General features: G+C 41.2%; 1 protein-coding gene across 28 annotated transcripts in view; it reads right to left on the bottom strand.

Moving 5' to 3' along the window:
* Positions 1-542: 542 nt before the first annotated feature.
* The window catches only part of mycbp2 (MYC binding protein 2), an 80,491-nt gene continuing 59,857 nt past the window's right edge, over positions 543-21,176 (bottom strand). For 16 of the 28 annotated variants that reach the window (XM_023950833.2, XM_023950827.2, XM_023950830.2 and 13 more), the window contains 29 exons: positions 19,494-19,598; positions 14,963-16,600; positions 14,694-14,863; positions 13,771-14,018; positions 13,512-13,679; positions 12,501-12,658; positions 12,213-12,412; positions 11,947-12,096; positions 11,710-11,870; positions 11,453-11,609; positions 11,140-11,364; positions 10,851-10,916; positions 10,421-10,660; positions 10,245-10,334; positions 10,079-10,159; positions 9,736-10,002; positions 8,988-9,271; positions 8,377-8,473; positions 8,174-8,293; positions 7,984-8,085; positions 7,770-7,898; positions 7,531-7,663; positions 7,352-7,455; positions 5,158-5,346; positions 4,971-5,078; positions 4,653-4,862; positions 4,472-4,579; positions 3,225-3,390; positions 543-1,802 (listed from right to left, as the gene is read on the bottom strand). In XM_023950833.2, the coding sequence (XP_023806601.1) occupies positions 1,687-1,802; positions 3,225-3,390; positions 4,472-4,579; positions 4,653-4,862; positions 4,971-5,078; positions 5,158-5,346; positions 7,352-7,455; positions 7,531-7,663; positions 7,770-7,898; positions 7,984-8,085; positions 8,174-8,293; positions 8,377-8,473; positions 8,988-9,271; positions 9,736-10,002; positions 10,079-10,159; positions 10,245-10,334; positions 10,421-10,660; positions 10,851-10,916; positions 11,140-11,364; positions 11,453-11,609; positions 11,710-11,870; positions 11,947-12,096; positions 12,213-12,412; positions 12,501-12,658; positions 13,512-13,679; positions 13,771-14,018; positions 14,694-14,863; positions 14,963-16,600; positions 19,494-19,598 (5,990 nt within the window). In that variant the 3' untranslated portion in view covers positions 543-1,686. The remainder of the gene's footprint in view (positions 1,803-3,224; positions 3,391-4,471; positions 4,580-4,652; positions 4,863-4,970; positions 5,079-5,157; positions 5,347-7,351; positions 7,456-7,530; positions 7,664-7,769; positions 7,899-7,983; positions 8,086-8,173; positions 8,294-8,376; positions 8,474-8,987; positions 9,272-9,735; positions 10,003-10,078; positions 10,160-10,244; positions 10,335-10,420; positions 10,661-10,850; positions 10,917-11,139; positions 11,365-11,452; positions 11,610-11,709; positions 11,871-11,946; positions 12,097-12,212; positions 12,413-12,500; positions 12,659-13,511; positions 13,680-13,770; positions 14,019-14,693; positions 14,864-14,962; positions 16,601-19,493; positions 19,599-21,176) is intronic. The other 12 variants (XM_078940051.1, XM_023950842.2, XM_078940052.1 and 9 more) reach the window with 3 other exon arrangements.

Raw genomic sequence — 21,176 nt, forward strand, 5'->3', positions numbered from 1 at the left:
TGGGGACCATTTTCAGCAGGAAGAACAAGAAGTGATGGCACACCCTACACAAAGAAAATGAAGAATATGAGATACTCTACATCCACAGAAGATCCAAGGTTGGTTTTCCAAGATGTTTGGAACGACCTACCATTTGAGTTCATTCCAAAAAACAAAAATTAGTGCAGGTGTACCTAGAACAGTATTTCCCAGTGCTGGTCCTCTGGGAACACCATCCTGCACTTTTCCAATCCTACACCTGCCTTTGAGGTCTGCAACATCAGGCTTCTGCAGAGCTTAATGACGAGCTGAATCAGGCACACTCAAGCAGGGCAACATGGAAAACATTGACCGAGAAGTGGTACAGAAGAATTTGATTTAGATTTTGCTTTGGAAAGCATTTTGTTCACAGAAATTGCATCAATAGTCACATAGGTAAGCAGAGCACTAAATCTGTTGAGAGGCAAATGTTAAATAAAAAGCTAAAATATTGAGTTTGCTTTTGCATAAGTTCATCTGTTACTTTAACATCACTGCTCAGTAAGGATGACACACTGCACCGCTGCCAAACAGAGAATCAGGTTTATTACCATTCAACTCCATCCACCACAGATATTACAGAAGATTCACAAGTATGAAGCTTTTTCTTTTTTTTTTTTTTCCTTCTTTTTTTTAACAGCAGCCGTTTTCTCCCAAATCATTCCAATCAGTCTCGCGGCGAGGTGTTTGCTCTCCTTTGTTTAGGTTTGATTTTTTTGGTTTTTGGAATATTTCTAAGAGCTGCAAACAGGATGTACATCCACCATCATTCACTGCAGGTGCCAGGGTCCTCCTCATTTCCAGACAAACAGAAGAAAAACATTTAGAGTGGGGGGAAATTACGACTATCTACTGTATAAAAATGTACAGTGGCTTTATTTGACATACATTCCATAGGTTAAACAGCTTCAAAATAGGAGGCACACCTAGTATTGCACTTCAATAAAAGTTCTGGCCCAAAACATCATCCAGAATATCAAAGGAAACTGAAGTGAAGAGAGCAATTTCGGAATACAGCTATTTTGAATGTTATCTTTATATACAAGATTAAGTAAATCGTACACTATTTTCTTCCGTTCATAACAGTCTTTTCCACCAATTCATTTCTTTTGTTCATCACCCAAGATGCACTTGTACAGTACTGTACAAGATTAAGAAAAAAAAATGTTTACATATAATGATATTTTTAAATTTATAGTTGGGGAAGCTGACAGTACAGCTCAATCCTTTTTTTTTATTCAAACCCACACTTATCCAAAGTTGCCCTTAAGCAAAATAATTTCATATTTGATGTTTAATCTGTTACATTTCAGTGACTGGGATGTGTAACGTTTATAGAAGCCGAGGGAATACAACGGCTGCATGCAAACACATCACAAGTTATTAAATTGGTTTATTCTTCTTTGTCTTTTTTTCTTCTTTTTTTGTAATTGCTTCCACTGGGGAATCCCAAAGAGCTACAGCCCTCGCTTGCAGCAGCGCCCGGATACTGATGATGGTATAGGAGCAGACGGGAGTACACTTGGCGTCTAGCAGAAACCTGGTCCAGCATCCAGGGGCCTCCATGGCGTTAGAGCAACGCTTCGCCACCGAGCGTCAGCAGCAGCAGTGGCGGCGGCGGCCAGTAATCACAGTGAACACACTGCTATCAGTCAGGTGGTTGGTGTTTTAGAAGGTGTGGGCGTTCCTGCACACGCCACAACCCAGAGCAAACTCTTCTCCTGTTGGTGGGTGGACCACATGCAAAGGGCACTCGGTACCTTCCAGCTGCTTCCCTTTGGGCCCTGTGATAGAGAGGAGAAGAGTTACTTCCTTAGATAGTTAAAACAATCTGGTTCTTTGTGAATAAAAATTAATAAAAAAAAATTAAATGCAAAAAAGTTGTGAAATCTGCCTAAATATGATATATATATATATATATATATATATATACATATATGTATATATATATATATATATATATATATATATATACATATATGTATATATATATACATATATATATATATATACATATATGTATATATAGGCACAGATGACGTGGAGCATTGGCAGCCGCCACCAGTGTCTGAATGTGTGTGTGAATGTGTGTGTGACTGGGTGAATGGGTCTGTGACTGTAAAGCGCTTTGTCCTTGTAGGAAGAAAGGCGCTATATAAGTATACGCCATTTACCATGGCAGGAAGTGAATCAGCAGATTCTGACACGCAGAAAAGAAACTTTTCATTTGAGCTCTGAACTGATATGCAACACAGTATTAATGTAAAGTGTTACACAACGGTCCAAAACCGCTCAATCTGCAGAATCAGATGATTATATAAACACTTCACTACTGTCAGTTTTTTTTAACAGTCTCAACATATCAACTACCTAGGGCTGGGCGATATGGCCTAAAAATAAAATCTCCGATTTTTAATAAAATTGTATTCGATTTCCGGCAGAGGAGTAGTAGAAGACGGCAGAGCTAACTCAGTTTTTCTCCCGCTGCTTTTTTCCACAATGAATGTGAATATGTGTGTGCTGAGTTCCCTGTTTGCAAAAGGAGGGGGCAGGCACTCAGCGCAAGCCAATGTGTGTGTGTGCTGAAATGTGTGTGTGCTGAGTTGCTGCGTTCTGCGCTCCAGCATTATCAAAAGGAGGGGGCAGACACTCAGCTTAGTGAGTGTGTGAGTGTCAGTTTGTGTTACTCAGTTAGGGAGAACAGTAATTTAAAAAAATAAGGTTTTCCTCCAAAACATGTTAACATGCCTGCGCCTTAACACCCGGTGTGCCTTTTGTATGTGTCAAATATCAAAGAAATTACCCATAACTGAGACCACGCCCTATAACCCGGTGCCCTCTATGGTTGTGAAAATACGGTAGTTTAAAAAAAAGAATGGAGTCAGAATGAAATAATGTTCAAATCCTCGTCTTTAGAATGCAGTAATAGCAGCCGTGTTTTTAAAATCCAGGGAGGTGGAAACGTCACTTTTCTGGATGGAGTTTTCTCCGCAGTGGTTAAAAAATAAGTAAAGGTTAAATGGCGCCATATGCATGTGATTGTACTATGTGCGTAAAATTCCAATCGCAGATGATGTCATCACAATGGAGTTGCATTTTGCAGCCATTTGGGCAATTCCCTTCTGGCAGCCTCAGAAGGGAATTGCTGTGAAGTATAAAGCGGGCATTAGAGTCTGAGCTTAGACCTGTAGTGGACGACAAATCACCTGCGGGACAATGGGGCAGCTCTTCCTTGGGGACGCTGGTCATCCTCTGGAAGTCGTCATGGCAGGCGTTGCAGAAGTGCGTGGTGCCGAAGCAGAAGAAAACCGCCACGGAGCAGCAGTACCGGCACTTATACTCAAGGAAGTCGGTGCCATGCTTGGAGCACATCTGAATCAACACAGCAGGGGTCAGAAAAGGAACTCCACTTTTTCCCATCACTCCAGAGAACCGGAGAATTTTCTTCTAGGCTTTGAAAGTTCATTTGACATTTCTTTTGTTTCTTTCACTTTCACTTTGTTCATTAAAAAATTTTTAGAATAAAAAATAAATGGATAAAATCTAAGAATTAAAAAACAGCGGCCAAATTTGACTCTGTGGTTTCTCCAGGGTTAAATACATTTATTGTGGTCCATTTCTGATGCAATGTTGAATGATTATGAAGGAAGTAAAAAATTAAGATGATCTAAAAAGAAAACCACTGACTTAAAACATAAGTGGAATGCCTAATAAAGAGAGCAAAAAAACGTTCAATTTTCAAAGTTTACATTCAGTTTAAATAAACAAAACACTAGATTTTTGTGTAGCGTTAAGAAGCAGAAAATATTCTAATTCTTCTGCAAAACAATGTTTTACAGGAGTAGTCCCTCATCTTCTTCAGGCCCCAGACCAGTTTAATGTTAGACAATGTTTTCATGGACCAGCCTGTAGAAAGTTGAAGTCGGTGTCTGATTTTCTTTTAAGCTTCAGGTTTCCTATAACTTCTGAGGGAAGTTAATCTTCATCCTCTGTAAAATAACTGTAGCTGCTTCCCACTGTCATTGTTCACTGGATTTTGTGAAAGACCCATTAAAATGTGATCTGCTTAACTTTGCCCTTAACAGTCAAACTGGAAGCTAAAAAACTGAACGCCAACATCTGCGTTTTCTGAAGGCCTGGCAGATAAATACAACTAACTAGAATAGTTTAATGTCACAAAAATTGGTATTTTCTTCACACAATAATAAATGTGAATCCACCATGTTTGAAACTTTGTTAGCAGCATCATATTAGCTAGTCGATGCATATTCTATAGAATGGGGTTGGTAATTGGGACGACTGTCTCAATAAATTCCTATTTCGGGTAAAGGCTCAGGTTTTTGTCTGGTAAATAAATGACCCAAGGATCGAGTCACTGTCTGGGGGTTGGGGACCACCGTTTCACACGGCTCATTCAACTCTTCAGATCGGCTGCAGTTTCTCAAAAACCAACCTGAGCCCGAGAGACATCTGAACATGCTCCACAGATCAGCTCTCTGGGGTCATAGTCATCGCCCTGTCCTGCTTCTGCATCACAGCGGGCTTCTCCCCCAAAGTATGCCTGTGAAAGACAGACGTCATCAGATCTCTGCCTGCGCATCAAAGTGAAACGCTCTGTGTTGCTCATCCAGCACCTTCTTGCACTTGTAGCAGACATAGTATGCGTATCTGTTCATGGCAAAGCCGGCAGGGTCGTTGTGGAAGCGTGCGCCGGGTGTGGTTATGGCCTCGCTCTTGTGCAGACCCTCGTACTCGAGCCTCATCAGAGCCTTCCTCCTCACATCCTCATAGAGCTCCTTAATTGGGTCAAGCAGGTCCTTGATCACAGAGTGATTGATTTTGTTCTGAATCAACAACAAAAGATAAAAAATGTCAAAGTTAGTTTGTGTGGCCGATGACTCGAAGGCACAAACGAGCTCAATTAACCAAGTGGTGCAAGAAAAGCATCAAACCTTGCAAATAGGACACAGCATGAACCCAAAAGTGATCCGGGGCCCGAGCCAGCGATTCTCAAGAACACGCCGAGTGCACTGGAGGTGGAACACGTGACTGCAGTCCAGCTGGAAAAAAAAAAATCCAACAGTTTGAGCAGAATGTTCTAAAAACATTTCTGAACAAACTTTAAAAGGGGAGAGCTACCTGTATGGCAGGAGCAGCGGAGAGGGCTTCTGTGAAGCAGATCATACACATATCGTCTGCATCCTGTTTCAGACAACCGGTGTTCTTATCACAGCCGTGCAAACAAGGCAAGCAGCTCTCCTCGTTCTTGACTCCTCCACAGGGGTGTCCACAGGGATGGGTCCTGCAGCAGGCCAGCTTGGCATACTCCTGACAGGAAACACCACCAGGTGAGATGCCGGGATGAAAAAACAGACCAACACGACACAATAAACCAGCTAAAAAGAAATCCCTTCACCGTTGGCGCAACGCTAAACAATCTTTTTACAGACTCTGTTAAGGTAAAGCCCTTAACACCTGAATGTGCAAATATTTGCTCAGTTTATACAGTTGCACTGATTTTTCCAGATAAAAAGGCACAGAGATGAAATAATCAAACACTATTAAGTTGCTCGAGCCATCTAAATCTATATGTTTGGTAGTTGGACGCCTCTAAACCACATTATTGAATTATCTTGACGTCTTGTAAAAAATAAAATAAAAAAAAAGCTACTAGTGTCCCAGAATTTAAAAGTGCAAGTTCCCCATATTCCATTCATTTGACCACAAACCCATCAGCACATTAGAGGGTGCACAGAAACCAGTAAAAAAAAATCCATTCTAGTTGTTCCAATGGTGGCTTTTGTGGGTTTTAAGCGTTACGTGTAAGTCCATTGTATATTATTTGGTCCATGTTGTTGCCCTGTAGTTCATCATCATTCCACTAAGGACAGTAGAAGGGATTTTTTTCACTCCTTTTTTTGTTGTTTTATAAAACACAAATCATATAATGAATCAAAATAAAACTATGATTTAAAAAAAAAGGAGGTTTGAACCGTTGCATCCCTAATAAAAAACATGGCTAAATTGGGAAAACATAAAACATGCAAATGCATGGTTCATTTACAAACTTTCTTGTGGTTAAAGCACAAGTAACTGATTGAGCTGATTAGTGGGTGAAATTATTTTAATTCCTTTAAAACCAGTTTTTTTGTCAAATGGATCCTTCTGTCGGAGCTGCCTCTGATGGGTATTTTGCTTCCACTGCACTCAGACATACAAACAGATGAGTACCGGTACATGCTTCGTTATAAATCAGAGCGATCGTCACTGAATATGACACCCTCTCTGCTCCAGTTCTCACCTGCTGCCAACCTACTGCCTTCTTGTCATCATTTTCTGTCAGCTGTTCTGCTTCCATTTTAATATATAACTGTGTTACCATAACAAGTATCTTTAAAGATGGAATTCATCCAGTAATACTCGTTATTTATGCTTTAGGTTTGCTACCGGTTACAGGACAGCAGAAGGGGAAGTCCCCATGAATATCAAATAGTAATTTTTCTTAAATTTAAGATACAAACAAATGTATTTTTTATAAAATGATGCATATGATTAAACGGGAACATTGTGTTTTATCGACAATGTTCTTTGTATTTACATATTACATTATATAATATATTACATAATCGCTCACCAAAGATCAAAGTTTTTTCCCCCTCTTTTTCTTATAGCTTTTATTGATCAAATTACAAATAGTCATTATGCAAAACAAGATTCTTACTATTATCTTTTAAATTATATATTTCCAATAAACAAATTAACCCCCCCCCAAAGTTATGGAGTGTCCGATAGATCAATTCAAATACTCTCATCAATGAAATGAATAAAATAATCCTCGTTTAAAAAAAATGGTTTCAACATGGCCTGACATCTAAGTACCCCTAAGTTATCAAATACCAGCGATCAATGTTATATTTACCATGTTTTTGATGGTTGCAGGAAAGACCATTCCCCTAAACTGGTTTAGACCCTCCCCTAAACTGGTTTAGACCCTGCCCATCAACTACAGCTCAGCAGAAACAAAAGTTAAAACGTGTCTATATGACGTGATGAGTGTCTGACTGCCCAACTACGGCGGAAAGTTGACAGTTTTCAAAAAGAGTGTCTACTGTTTTGGACTGATTTTTTTTGGTCCCTGAATGTGTTCGGTTATATCGCCCCCAGTCTACTTGAATCCACTTTTTATTTTTGTGTATTTTCAAGGGTCTCAACACATGTTATTGTTTGTTTCTGTTATGTTATTTGGATCCTTAGATAGTAAAAAAAAAAAAGAACGTTATTTGGACTGATGACGATGAAACTTTAGGCGTGGTGTTTTGTTGAGGTTCAATACCTGACAGTCTGGGTCAGAGCAGACGCTGCCCACTGCAGACAGCTCGGTCCCATTTCTGGTTCCGCAGAACCGGCAAGCTTCGGAGCTGCTCGATGCTGGTTTACCTGCAAACACATCCGATTGTAGAACCTGTTGTGCGCAGAAATGTCACGATTTCTTTACATTATATAGAGTGTTACCTGTGTGTTCTCTGAATTCTACCATGGCCTTCATCGTCTTTGAGTCCGCCAGGGCCATGAGCCAGAAGAGCTTCGTCCTCCCGCAGCCCTCATGGAGATCTACCTTTATGGCCTCCTCTTCCTCCTTGAACACCTGGAAAAAAGGCACAGATATGAACTCCAATTTCAGGAAGTACTTTGTTTCTTTGAAATAAAGTTTTACTGGTTTGTATTGGGGTCAGGAAAGATCACGCTCTCACCTGTCTTTGGTGAGAGCGTGTGCGTCGGTGCAGGTGGAGGAATCGGTCACAGTCGGTGCAAAGGTTTCCACACATGTTGCACAAGATTATAGCTGCTGTCTCTCCATCATCATGGTTGTCACACATAGGCTGTGGGTGGGACAGGAGGGAATAAATTAGAAACAGATTTCATGCCAAGCGGTTGGTTTACTGTAGCTGTGAATCCAGCTCTCACCATCTGCTTCTGCTGTCCATCTTTCCCCATCCAGCGACCAGAAGACAGCCTGTCCACATGATCCTGGTCCAGCACACAGAGAGAGGCCAAAGCCAGCCACAGCTGACAGCCAGAAGCACAAAAAGGAACCCATCATTCACTGTTTTTTAAAGCGCAAAGTCACAATCTGCTTAAAAGATCCCTTTCATACCCTAGTTGTTGCAATGCAGCGAACAGGAGAACGGTGCTCTTCCTCCATTTTGGTGAGGGCTATGATAGTCTCAGCAATTGCATTTTTGGTAACTCTGGACCAGGCATCTGACAGATGACCCTAAAAAAACACAACCCATAACCCTTAGAGATCCTTTCGGTGCTATTCTGACATAATACTGGGAAACAAACCACAGAACTCACAGCTGCCATGTCTTTGACCAGCTTTATGATGATCTCAGCGATCTGTGGAGGGGTGGAGCCTTTCATCCACCAGTGGCTCTCGCCTCTGCGGATGTAGCTGAAAGGAAGACGCAGAGAAGCTGACATTTATCCACTAACCAAGACTTTGAGGCCATCACATTATCTTCACAAATTTGGAGCAAACGCATAACTACCAAATGTTGTAGTTCCTTAAATGACCACTGGAAGCTGGTTTCAGAAGGAAGCAATTTCCCATAGACTTCCATATAAAAGAGTCTAACTTTACACCCAAAAAAGACTTGTGCATAGCCTGGTTAGAATTCATTTTTATTTTCAATTGCTTTGCTTTTTATCCATGTCGATTGGAGGGGGAGTATAATTTATTTTAATCTAAACTCAATCATGAGATTTATTGAATTTCTTTTAATTGACAGGATATCAGAATAATAGATAAACTAAACAAAACATAAATTTACTTTGTCCAAACTTTTGAAAGGTTTTGGACTGAGCAAGCTCCTAACCCATTTCCAGATTCATCTCAGTTGTTCAGAAACCTAAAGGAAATGTAAAAAGATTATTAGTATGTCAACCTGTGGGATCCTCTGGCTCACCTAGAGTTGAAGATCATAGGCAACGTGACGGTTGTGACGCCCTTCCCTGCAGACATGCCGGCTGTGCCGGAGATGGTGGTGCCTTTGGCTTTCAGCTGCACCGTGAGCGCTTTGGCGATGCAGCCCAGGAACATGTCAAGGATCCCAAGTCGGTTCCAGTCGCCCTTCTCCGTGGAGTGAATGATGTCACTGATGTCAGCCGGCGGCAGAGCCTTCACCCCGATAATACTGGCGAGACGCACCGGCGTCACTTCAGGCAGGACCCGCCTGAGCAAAGATGTCACCTGAGGAAAGGAAACTCACCTGTTAAACAAAACTCCCCCAGCCTACCAATAAAGGTCGATCTGACAACATTTCTTCCTTTTTAACACAGTAAAATAAGTTAAATGACATTACTAATATACCATGCTCTTCATAAAGCTAAAAGTAAACCTTGAACACAAGTCATTTGGTAAAAAATTGATCATCTTGTAGCTAAATAGAAAAATACACAAATGTTCTAAAATAAAATTGCTGTAGAAAATCCTTTTCTTTTCCTTTTTTTTTAAATAGCCTCCTCATAGTGCATCGCTGCTAGTATAAAATGTTGATCATGCTTCTGTTAGGGTAAATCAATCATCTCAAAAAAGGGGGAACCAGCTTTGTGATGCTAAAAACTGAGGTTGCCTTATTCCAAATGAGCAAATCTTGCCTAAAAACAGTAACAGAGGCGATTGTGATAAGGTTAAAAGTTTGGATCCTCTCCCACCTGTCTCTGGACTCTCGGTGAAGCAGTGTGCAGCAGAGAAAACAGGTCTTGCATAAGCGTGAGCTGCTGAGCCAAATACTGACGGCCGACATTGGAGCCACTGAGAGCCAGGACCATGGAGAGGAGCTCAAAGCAGTACGCGTCTGAGGACGCATCGTCGTCACTGGGTTGAGAGTTGGCATTCTCTTTACTGGAGATGGCATGCTCCCACTCCTCCCTCACACGCGTGGCCTCCATGCGAATGGCCTGGACGATGTGTGCACACACCTGAAGGGAAAGGTTTACTGTAACACCATAAATCCATGCAGGGATGTCAGAGTTGAACATTTCGCGGAGTCTGTACCTGTTTCTGCAGGTTGGTCAGTTTGCTCCTGCTGAAGATAATTCCCACCATGTGCTCTTTCAGGTCTGCATCAGATGGTACCTGTTTGCAGAAATGCAGGGTAAAATGCTTAGCATGTATGGTTGCACATCACTAGATATGACACAATCAAAGAAGAGATGAAGACCTTGTCCTCTCCCTCTGGTGATGAAAGCAGATTTTTCTCCTCCTGCTCTGGAGTTGGTTCTGCATCTCCACAGATTAATTTTCCAAAAACCTACAAGTGCAAGAGGAGAACGCTTTCAAAAAAGCCCTTAAATGTCTAATGTGTGCAAAGAAAATGCTGAGGACAGCAGTGCCTACCTGTGAGGTGATGAGGCGGAAAACTCTCAGGGTTTCAGTCTCACAGTTCTTCTGTTGGGCCATGCTGGCTGATATTTGTCCAGGTATCTTGATGCTTTCGCCTTCTTTCCAACCGAGAACCTTCACCTGGCGCACCCTCAGGGTGTTTTCAGGACCTTTCAGTTCTACTTTGATCACGTGATGGTCTCCCCCTGGAAGCTCACTGGTCACCCAGCCCATGTGGCGCGAGTCCAGATCCACCTGGGAAGAGATCAAGAATCTTAATACAACAGATGTGGGAAGCTTCACTTTAGAATATCTATTTTTTGTGGTTTTCATTGAAAAAGTAGCACCTTTTTACAGTATTCCTTACTTCAAAATAAGTTTACAGCTCTGTAAATGTAGAAAAGTGACATACTCTGAACTCGAACAGTAAAAAAAAAGTTCCAACCTGCTTGATTCTGCAGAGGTCTTCAATGGCTTTTCCACACAAGAACGTCACTGATGTGACTTTGTTCTGCAAGTTCAGCGAAAATGAAAAATATAAACAAACACTTATAAACCCTCATTTTGCTTTGAATATTTTTCAATGATCTAAATTATCTTTTTCTTCCGTCACATGATGCTGGGTTTGATCTCAACCAAATCTGCTTTTGTACTGATGTTCTACGGCAAAACACGGCTAAAACAGTTAAGGGAGGGACTAAATCTGTCATTGTGACTGTGCTGTGGTTCTATACCCCGATGTCTCTGGAGTTGTCCACATGAACGGACACTTTGAATGCATTGATGCCTTTCACACAGCTGATAGCGATGCTCTTGGTTTTATTTTTGTCCTCGTCTCCAGACTCCCAGAAGGTCTCTGTTGAACCGTCTGTTAGGCTGCCGATCATGGCGGGGCGGCTCGATGTCTTCATGTCTACCACACTGGTAAGGTCTTTTAAACAGGTAACCAAGCACAGATCCTGGAAAGACACACACAGCTTGATCAGACTTTGGAGAAACCGTAGATCTAATGCAAACCCATACAAAAACAGAGATTTTCTTCCTTACCTGGCTCAATGCTTCATAACCAGACTGCACACTGATGTTGAAGCTCTCCTCGCTGTCTCCATCATCCGACTTGGATAAAATATTGTTAATGTGATGGAAAACGTTGCTCTGATGGAGGAACTGATGATCAGACTGCTTAAACTTGAGACTCCAGCATCTATTAAAACAAACCGCAATTATCATAACCAAATCCAGAATCCAGAAACTACAAAACAAAATGTCCCCAAAAGATTCTGAGGCTAAAGAGTCAAAGTTACCTTAATGCCATCTGCTGTAATGAACTGCCACCAGGAAGTGACATCATGAGGTCAGAGATGGTCTGAAGGAGGCGGTGGAAGGTGTGGGGCAGAGGATGGGCGGCCTCGCCGGCGATCACAATGTCCGACAGCGGGTGCTCACAAACGCCAAGGTCTCTTTCCTGTGTGTTGATGGCATTCACTTAACTCCAAGACACAACAGCAGAGCCGCACGGTGCGAGTTTAAGCTGCTCCAACCTGCTCGACGTTTTCTTTGTTCCCTTTGTTTTCCTCCTCCTCCTCATCCTCTGGCTCAGAGGGGGACGGCGTGAGCGATGCCACAAAATGCCAGAGAATGTCGTGCAGACAGGTGGTCTGGATCACATTGCAGAGCAGCCAATTGAAGGCCTGACAGAATCAAAATCAATACAATAATGGATCAGCTCAATAAACAAAATTGCTACAACACATTTGAACACAAATACGTATTTTCTAAGAATAGAAGAATGTTCAGCTGTACAGACCTCCATGGCAAACACCCTGCAGGCAGACTTTCGCAGAGCATGTTTCATTGCCACCTCCAGCCCCTCCAGGTCATGATGCTGGATAACAAAAGCCAGAACGGGCCACTGGAAGTTCCTCTCTCCTTTGCTGAGGGATCCGTGAGCGGAGATCAGCCTGGAAAGCTCTGGAGATGGATGCCGCAAGAGGGAGGAGCCTACTTCTATGTGAAGAGTAGATTAGTGTCATTTTTAAAGTGTTCTTGCACTTTTGTTTGTGTGATATGTCATAATGTGGTCATGAAGGATCACCTGCATCACCACTCTGAACCCTGCGTCTGGGGACAGCTTTGACTCGAGCTGGAGACAGCGAGTGCTGCTTGTCGTACTCGGAGGCCACAACCGAGTAGGACCTCTGGAACACGGTTCGCTTCGCAGTGTCGCTGTCTGTGATCGGGCTGGTCTCAAGACTGAAACAAAGCAGGAAAACGATGAAAACACAGTTTGGCACGTGGTTTCCAAAAACCTGTAAGTAGTGACATTTATTTTAGGACATCAGTGCACAAAATGTTTAGCGAGATGACCTAATTTCTAATGTCAAAAGAAAAGTTTATGCTGATCATTAAAAAGTTAGAAATAAAACAGCAACTAAAACAATGGAGACGTATGACATTTATCATTTCTGATGTCAGCCATTGAATTCTAGACAGCCAAAATCCAGGTTGCATTGACCCCAGTCCCAAAAACGGGGTCCCAAAAAAGTGAAACAAAGTTAAGTTTAAAGATCTCTTGGCTCAGCCCATCTGTCAATTAAAAATCCCCCCCACCACCATCTAAATCTGAGCAAATTACAGCCCTAAAAAAATCAGCATGACAGATCTGACAGATCTTACAAAATAAAATTCATCCCGAACATTTGTCACGAATAGAAAAGTCATTTTGGATGTAAAATCTGACTTTTTAAACAAAAAAGTCAGTGATTTAAATTGTGTTTTTTGAAGTCATGCTTTATGTAACGCTAAATTAAACTCCCAGATCTGTGTTTCCCAAAGCCACTCAGGTTTCTGTAACTAAATTGTCATCAGCCTTTTCCTTCACCAGTTTAATTCAGAACTGAGAAAGCCTTTTAGATAAAAGGAAGAATGTTTTAAATCTTTTCTGCTATATAACATTGGTTTATATTTTAATTACTCCCACAATGGAATTATGAGTTGTTTTAAAATGGTTTTGTATCTTCATTTGACAACAACAAAAGGGTTATATATACCAGAAATTGGTAAAAGTCCATCCATTTATCCCTAGTTTGTGTGAAGATGCGTTTACCTGGGGGGCATGGATTTCATGTTGCTCTCTGGTTCCTCAAAGACGTTGGGGCAGGCGTCAGGGGTGACAGAAATGTAGGGTGCAGGAACAGATGTTGAGCGCAAATACCTCATCTCATCCTGGAAGAGGTTGTCGTCTTGGTAGCCCCCAAAGTTCTCAGTGTGCTGCCTGACATGGCAACAGACACGCAACACATTTAACACAAAACCTGTATTGCTGCAATGCTTTCAGGACCCAAAACAGAAAAGCTTTGAAATACCTGGCTAGTGTCTGCAGGTAGAGGCAGCCCATTTTATTGGGGAGTTCTTCTGACACGCCCTCCTTCAGGCTGGGGAGCAGTTGGGAGTAAGGAGGTCGAGGAGGGTGGTGGCAGAGCATGCTGGGTTCTGCTGCACTGCTAAGCGACAGCAGGAACAGAGCGTTTGCCCGGATCACCTGGTGGGCTTCCATAGTGGGGAGGGCCCTTGGGGTCTTCACTTGCAAAGGCTTTTTTCTTGACTGCTTAACCTGGTTGGAAAATGTGCAGATTAGGGTTATTTTTAAAAGGGAAGATTTACTGTAAGGCTAATATGAAGATGAAACCTTAGTTAGTTAGTGGCCTTTATTAGCTTTTTTTTTCTACAGTATGCTTTATTTATTTACCTACAAATGTATTTTTGTTGCAATGCTTTATATACCAATCTTTTTAGTAAAACCCCAGCTTCTTTTTTGTGCAGGTATTTTTCGTTATATTACACAAAAATTCCACAACAAACAAGAAATTGTCCAAAAGACTAAATTTTGAGTAGTAAATTATGATTTTTTAAACTGCAAAAATCACAAAAATTGAGATCTAACTGTTTTTATGTTTTAAAAACAAAAGATCAAACTTGTAGAAAATAAAATAAAAATGAATAAATCCATAAACGAAGCAAAGACCAGGTCAAAACTATGTGAAGCTCCACTCAGGGATTCCAAGGGGTATCCTAATTATTTGTCATAACTCTAGCTATGTTAGGTTTAAACCAAAGAATTCAAAGCTTAAAAACTTTTTAAAACCTGAAGGTTAACTTTGAATTGAAACTATACCATTGGGTTGTCTGTGCCATTCCAACATCTTTGTATACAGGTTATTGGCAAACCTACTGGTGAGTTTAGAGACTACTGAAGGTTACAAGATGAAGTCCTCTGAATAAGGGTTACCTTTTCCCGAGCCGCACTCTGTTTCTCTCTGAGGTACTTCTCCCGACAGCGATCGCACACCAGGTACCAGGTGCTGCCTCCTATGCCTCCGTCCCCACAGTTTCCAGCCCAACCTCCACAGAAATGACCAATACTGTTGTAGCCTTGGCCCCCAGCATAGCGGCCACAGCCTGAAACCAAAAGACGTAAAAGATGGTTAAAGAAAAAACTGAATGCATTTTTTACCATTTCTTTTTAAAATGCTGCATGAAGCACAACTTCACCCTCACCTGGGTGAGCTTGTCTCATGTGGTAGGTGACAGGGTAGGGATGAGATTCCCCACACAGTTCACAGATGGTGTCCTTCTCCGGTCCTCCCATGGCCAGCTGAGCCATCTCTCCAAACAGATTCCCCCGCGGTCGCACCTCTGCCTTCTCCCGTTTCTTCTTCTCCTTTTTGATCTTCTTACTGTCCTTTTCGTGCTCCTTCTTTTTTAGGATGGCGCTGGAGCCTGGGCTGGGGAATATCATGTTCTGGGTTGCTGCCTTGATTGTGGCCATTGAAATGTCCTCCCAGAATGCTACTAAATGCTGCAACGTTAGGGGCAGGATCGATTTTGTCCTTATAGAGTTGTGGGAGGTCATCTCGTAGGGAGCTGCGTCCAGTTTTCCATCCTCGCACTTTTCTGGCAGTGGGGGTTCCTTCAGCATGGATAGGACTTTATTTTTGTTGATGCTGCCCATCTTTGAGATGTCTGGACCATGTGGAGCGATGTTGAACATGTTGAGTGCGGAGGAAATCTCTAACGAATGGCGGTTCTTCAGCTTGCTCTCCTTCTCCTCGGCTCCCTGTCCTCCCATGGAGCTGCGGATGGGAGCGTGCTCTTTGGTGAGGTCTGGGTTGAACTTAAGGAATGAGGAGCAGGCCATGGCATCGTGGACAATTCCTTCATGCCACAGGAAAGCAGCAAAGACGGAGCGAGCACACTCTGCCACAGAGGGTGACATAGCCTGTTTTGCGGGTTCTGTAACCTTTGAAGTGCTGTCAGTTTTAAAGAGAGGCCCAGATTTTTCCTTCTTGGGGCGAGTGTGACGACTGGAGGTTTTGCGACTGACTTTGGGTGAAGAGCGACTCTCAGATTCCTCCTTAACAGGGGCCTTACCGATGCTGAAATGCACCTTACACGAACCTTCATCCGAATAGGTAACCTCTGCGTTCTCGTCGTTGGCATCCTCGTTGGAGAGGAGGGCGCTGGACGAGCAGACTTCTACCACTTCACTGTGCAGGTTCTCTTGAGTCACATGGGGAGAAGGAGCCCGGTTTTCAGTAGTCTCGATGGATCCTTTATTTGGGTCTTTAGGGGACAGTTTCTGCTTGGGGGAGGTGGATCTGCCCCTAAGAGGCTCTGTAAGTGGGACCTTCTTTTTTCTAAGTGTATCTGGGTCCAGGGTGTACGAGTCTGATTTGGATCTCTCTCTGGGAGGATCAAGTTGGGCTTTAGGAGAAGGGCTGATTTTAGGATGGTAGTTCTTGTCTATGTAGGTTGAGGAAGAGTGTTGTGAGGAGGCACTCGAAGGACTTGATCTGCCTGAGGAGGAAACGGCTTTTTGCTTGGGAGACGAAGAGCGAGAACCAGGGTTTGGAGACTCCGCCCGCACTCCCGAGGTTCTACCATCCGCCTTGAGAGCCTGCAGGGTGTTGTGGTTGGGTGAATGGGAGCGGCTGTGCGAGTCAGATCTCAGTTTGGCCGTATCCGAGCGCAGAATGAGGGCCTCGCTGGCCGACCGGGCCCCCTCGCTCGATTTGTGCCGACTCTGCTCAGATGAGCGGCTCCCTCGACTCTCCTGTTTGGGCGAACGGTTCTCCTGGTGTTGTTTGGAGGACGAGGACACTGAGCGCGCAGCGGACATCGGGTTCCCACGCTCACCTAAACATAATCAAGTTGAACAGTGTTACAAAAGTAACAACCATCTGTGGAGGGATTTATACCTTAAACTCTTGAGACCTGGTGTCCACATACAAGGACATCACATTGTGGGTTTTATTAACAACTGTAGTTAACTCCGATTCCCTGGGGCCCTGTGACTACGGAATAAAAAAAGGCATTTCAAACAAGAGCTTGGGTCTCAAGACTTTAAGTGGAAACTTTTGAGAGCACCATAAAGCTATGTTCACACTAGACGGGAGTTACATATCAGAAACTCGAATGCTAAGACAATGTACATGCGTGATCGGAGGTCCTGAAGTCGTGGCAGCAGCGCGTTTTTGGCGTTGCCTTGAATTCAGAGTTCAAATTTCTGAACTTTGGATTACGCAAAGAGTCGTCTTATCCGACTACTTTTGCACGTGACGTGTTGATGATGTGATTAGTGGGTGGAGTCCAAAAACCAACACGGAGGAGAAACTTATTTTAATTCCTGATCTGTAAGCGATGCTTCATTTTTGTATAGACAATAATAAAAAGGTCCCATAATTTTAATCTTAGTTATATTTTTTCTCTCCTCAGACTCATGCGGGACAGCATGTTGACTGGGTCACAGAGAGATGGATGTACCGCTGAAAGCAGCAGTCATTCAGACACAGCTCCTGCAACATAGTGAACATCACCGACCCGGGAGAATCTCTGAATGATGTCATGAACCCAGAACACGGAGACGTGATTACCAATGCTTTTGTAGAGCTTTTTATAAAAGAAATAAAACCTGATCTCTCAACATCATCCGTGTCTTGCATGCATTGCAATGAGATCCACCGTCAAGGGTTCCATGTTACAATGAAGCTTTTGACAGTAGCTCCTCCCACACGCGTCGCGAGCATAACGTTTTTGAACACATTTTTGACAAGCGTCCAGCAGCAGAATTGACACGGGTCGAAAGAAAGGCAGCGGATGCCAACTTTTACAGGCAAATTGCATTCAATGTGAACGTAGCAGTACAATACAGTGAAGACAAAAAAAAAAGTCAAAGACGAGTTTGTTTAATGCAAAGCAACAACTTCTTATTTTTTCTGAATGTTTTTGCAAACGTATTGTCTGCTGTCAGACTAACTGATGTGGATGATGAAAGCTGCAGAGCCATGACGGTGCTGATGAAGAATGGAGACCAGCAACTCGTGCTTACTGTATGTAAGGATGAACTGACTAATAATGACATAATTAATAACAAATCCCAACATCTATATCATCACCAATGAATTTGTTTTTCTAAGTACAATTTCATATTATTGAAAGCCAAGTTTCCTTTTCCTCCATTTTATTATGAGCTCATGGAGTTTAAGTTATGGCTTTGTAAATGACATATATTATTTTGCACAAAAAAGTCTTGTCACTTCACAGCTTAACATTTTAGGTTTAATAAAAAATTGCTGAATAGATGTGCAAACAAATTTCTAGAATAAATTTAAGTCATGGAATGACTTTGCAGTGTAAAAGAATTACCAGACATGTACAAAAACCTGTCTAGAAATGTAGATTAACTGAATCTTTAAGGGAAATGAATAAATTAATAAGGTTTTATGACTTTTTGAAGCACTTCAAAAAGAAAAAAAATACGAAAATATTTAATTATCTTCAAGATTAAAAATAATTAAAAACCATGTTAGGAATATAATTGATCAGTGTCTGATCAAATTTAGTGTCGTCTTTCAATCAGCTGTCTTCTATATTTGCAGAAGAACCAAATGGGAGGAGGTAAACAAACAAGTGGGCTAATAATCAGAAAACCAATAAGGCTGTAGACTTTAGACATCATGCCTTGGTTAAATCAGGAAAACATAAGGAAGAAAAACAGAGGAAACATGAGGTAATGTTTAGACCTAAACCTCAGAAAAGATTTTGAAGAAAATTCACAAGAAGAAAAAAAAAAAGGAACCTAACTTGTTAATGTATAAAAACCACTTCATTACAGGGATGAATAAAAGTCTTTCGATTGAAAGCGAATTATTTCAACTGCCTAATGATAAATGACGAATCTAAACAAGGGGTAAAAGGGGTAAAATGCAAAAACATTGGTAACATTTCAATAAATATGACAATTAAAAAGTAAAATGAAAAAAAAAATGTTCTTGATGGTTTTAGGGTGCATCAAAAAACATGAAAGGAATAATATAGAGTCTGCAGTAACTGTACCTTGTTGCATTTAAGTTATTTATTTTAAACAGTTTGCGTTTTGCTTATAGAAAAAAAAACTGAGGATAAAATTTACTTCTTCAGAATTAGTTTTTTTTTTATTTTAAATTTAGGATTTTTAGAAACAACAAAAAATCCAGAATGCCCAGCTGTTAAATTTATGGTGTATTTTTTTAATGATCGCTCCTTTACCATCGTCATTCCTGGAATTTATTTTAATGTACAATTTAAACCTTCAGACCCAGAAGACATTAGTGTAAATCAAATTGCCAGAACTGCAAATGCATGTAGCTAGTTAAAGTACATCTAAACTTTACTAGAATTCTAGTATTTTTAGTACTAGCCCTTTTTTTTAAATTAGCTACTTCTAAACAGTTTTTACCCCCAAGTAGACAAACATACAAAAGGGACAAAAACAGATATGTGTTGCGATATATAACCTTAAAACTATTTTTAGAGTTAATTAAGCAAATACTAATATAAGGTACTAAAATGTAATAAAATCTTGTTTAAAATTGAATGCGTTTCCTGAGACAAAGCTTGATTTTATAAGTGTTCTACTAGCATCACTACATTTTCTAATTGTGTTTTTTCTTTTTAGTTTTCAAGCCACTTCTGGTTTTAAGGTTCATCCCCCTCCCCTCTGTTCCGTCTGAGGGGGGGGGGGGGGGTTATGCATTCTGTGATTACCCACCCTTTTGCCTTAAAGCGAGAGATGAGAGAGCAGTGCCATGCCCAGCCAGGGACACACTGCTTTTGTGCACACGCTCGTGAGAAGCAAGGCTGCGTGATGAACCATCTACAGCGGGAAACAGTGGAGCAAGTAAACAAGCCAGACATGGAATGCAAGGAGGCAACCACACCAAGAAAAGAAGGACGTTCAAAGCAGCAACGACAACGAGAACGACACACGACAACATGTTACAAATGACGGGGAAGACCGACATGTAAAGCTGACACACGAAGAGAGACACAATGAAAAACACACAAAATGAAAGAGTCGTGAATGTTTTATTTACTCAGATTTCCTTTGGTGGAAGACTGTAAATTTATGGCTAATTGCATTAAAAAAGGGGAGGGATGTAAAAGGAAAACAAGTAAAAATATTAAAGTTTTGGTCAACAAAATAGAAGTTTTGAGAGAATATTATTTTATAAGTTTTTTTTACTTTCAACTTTAGCAGTGGAAAAAGGATTTACCAGTATTTAAATGTTTGCGTATATTTAGAAATACAGTTCTGATAAATAGAAAAAACTCAAAACAACTTCAAACTATGGATGCAGGATAAAAATTGGGTAATAATGAACAATTATGGCACCATCCAAATTATTCTCATCAGTAAAAGTTTGGCAGCAAAATGGGCCGATAGTTAAAACCTCAAATTTCCCTCTCTCTGATAAGCCTTTCTTCATGTCTCCTCCTCACCCCGCCCTTCCTGCAAGCCACCGCCCCATGTTAGTGATGTCACAGCTCAGCGTCTGCTGAGCGCTCTGGGGCTATGCCCAATTCAACCTCCTGAACTACTGATAAACTATAAAGTGCAGACCTATGTAGTCCCCTGGACTTTAAAAACAATTCAGACACATGCTTACTATTTTTTTTTTAAATGGCAAATATGACATCAACAATACCCCAAAGTAAAAGCCTAATAAAAATGAACCTTTTATGAAGGAATTAGGAATTTGGACGCAACCTCAAACATGACACTGCATTTCCTCGCGTTGGAGACGAATGATTCACTTGCTTTTTGCAAGATATGTTCAACAAAAGGACCACGAGGGGGTTAAGAAATAAATAAAATAAAGTTGGGCTTTATCGCCACAAATCATACGTCGTCTGAAAATCCATCACTGCGTCGTGTGGAAAGAATACAAAGCTGCCACCAGTGTTAACGTAGATGTAAAAAAAAAAATTAAAGAAGACATACCCACAAGGTTAAAAGATTAGATTTGGACTTACAAATAATATTTTTTCTCAAGTATTTAAAACAAAAAGAATTATCGGTAGATTATCGCTATTGGATACAAGAAACAAGAAATGATCGGTTACTGGTATTAGGTATAAATATTCATTATCATGTATCACTACTTTAAACTTTACAGAAGAAAGGGAAATTCAGGGCTAAATTTAGTTCATAGAATATTTAGTTTGTAGAATTTTTGTTTCTTTGTAAAAAAAAAACTTTCAGGACTCTGCAATTCATTTACAGCAATGCCACAAAAACCAAGCAGAGAAAGTAGCACATCAGAATGACAAAACATACATCAAATGCTGAAAAGACGTCAGAAAAACACACAGACCAGGATCTTTTCCCTTAAAAGAACCCTATCAATCTAATTTTAGCATCACTCTTCTGTTGTTGGAAGCAGAAACTCTT

Source organism: Oryzias latipes, chromosome 21 (genome assembly GCF_053564925.1).
Source record: "Oryzias latipes strain Hd-rR chromosome 21, Olatipes_Hd-rR_3.1".
Classification (NCBI taxonomy): domain Eukaryota; kingdom Metazoa; phylum Chordata; class Actinopteri; order Beloniformes; family Adrianichthyidae; genus Oryzias; species Oryzias latipes.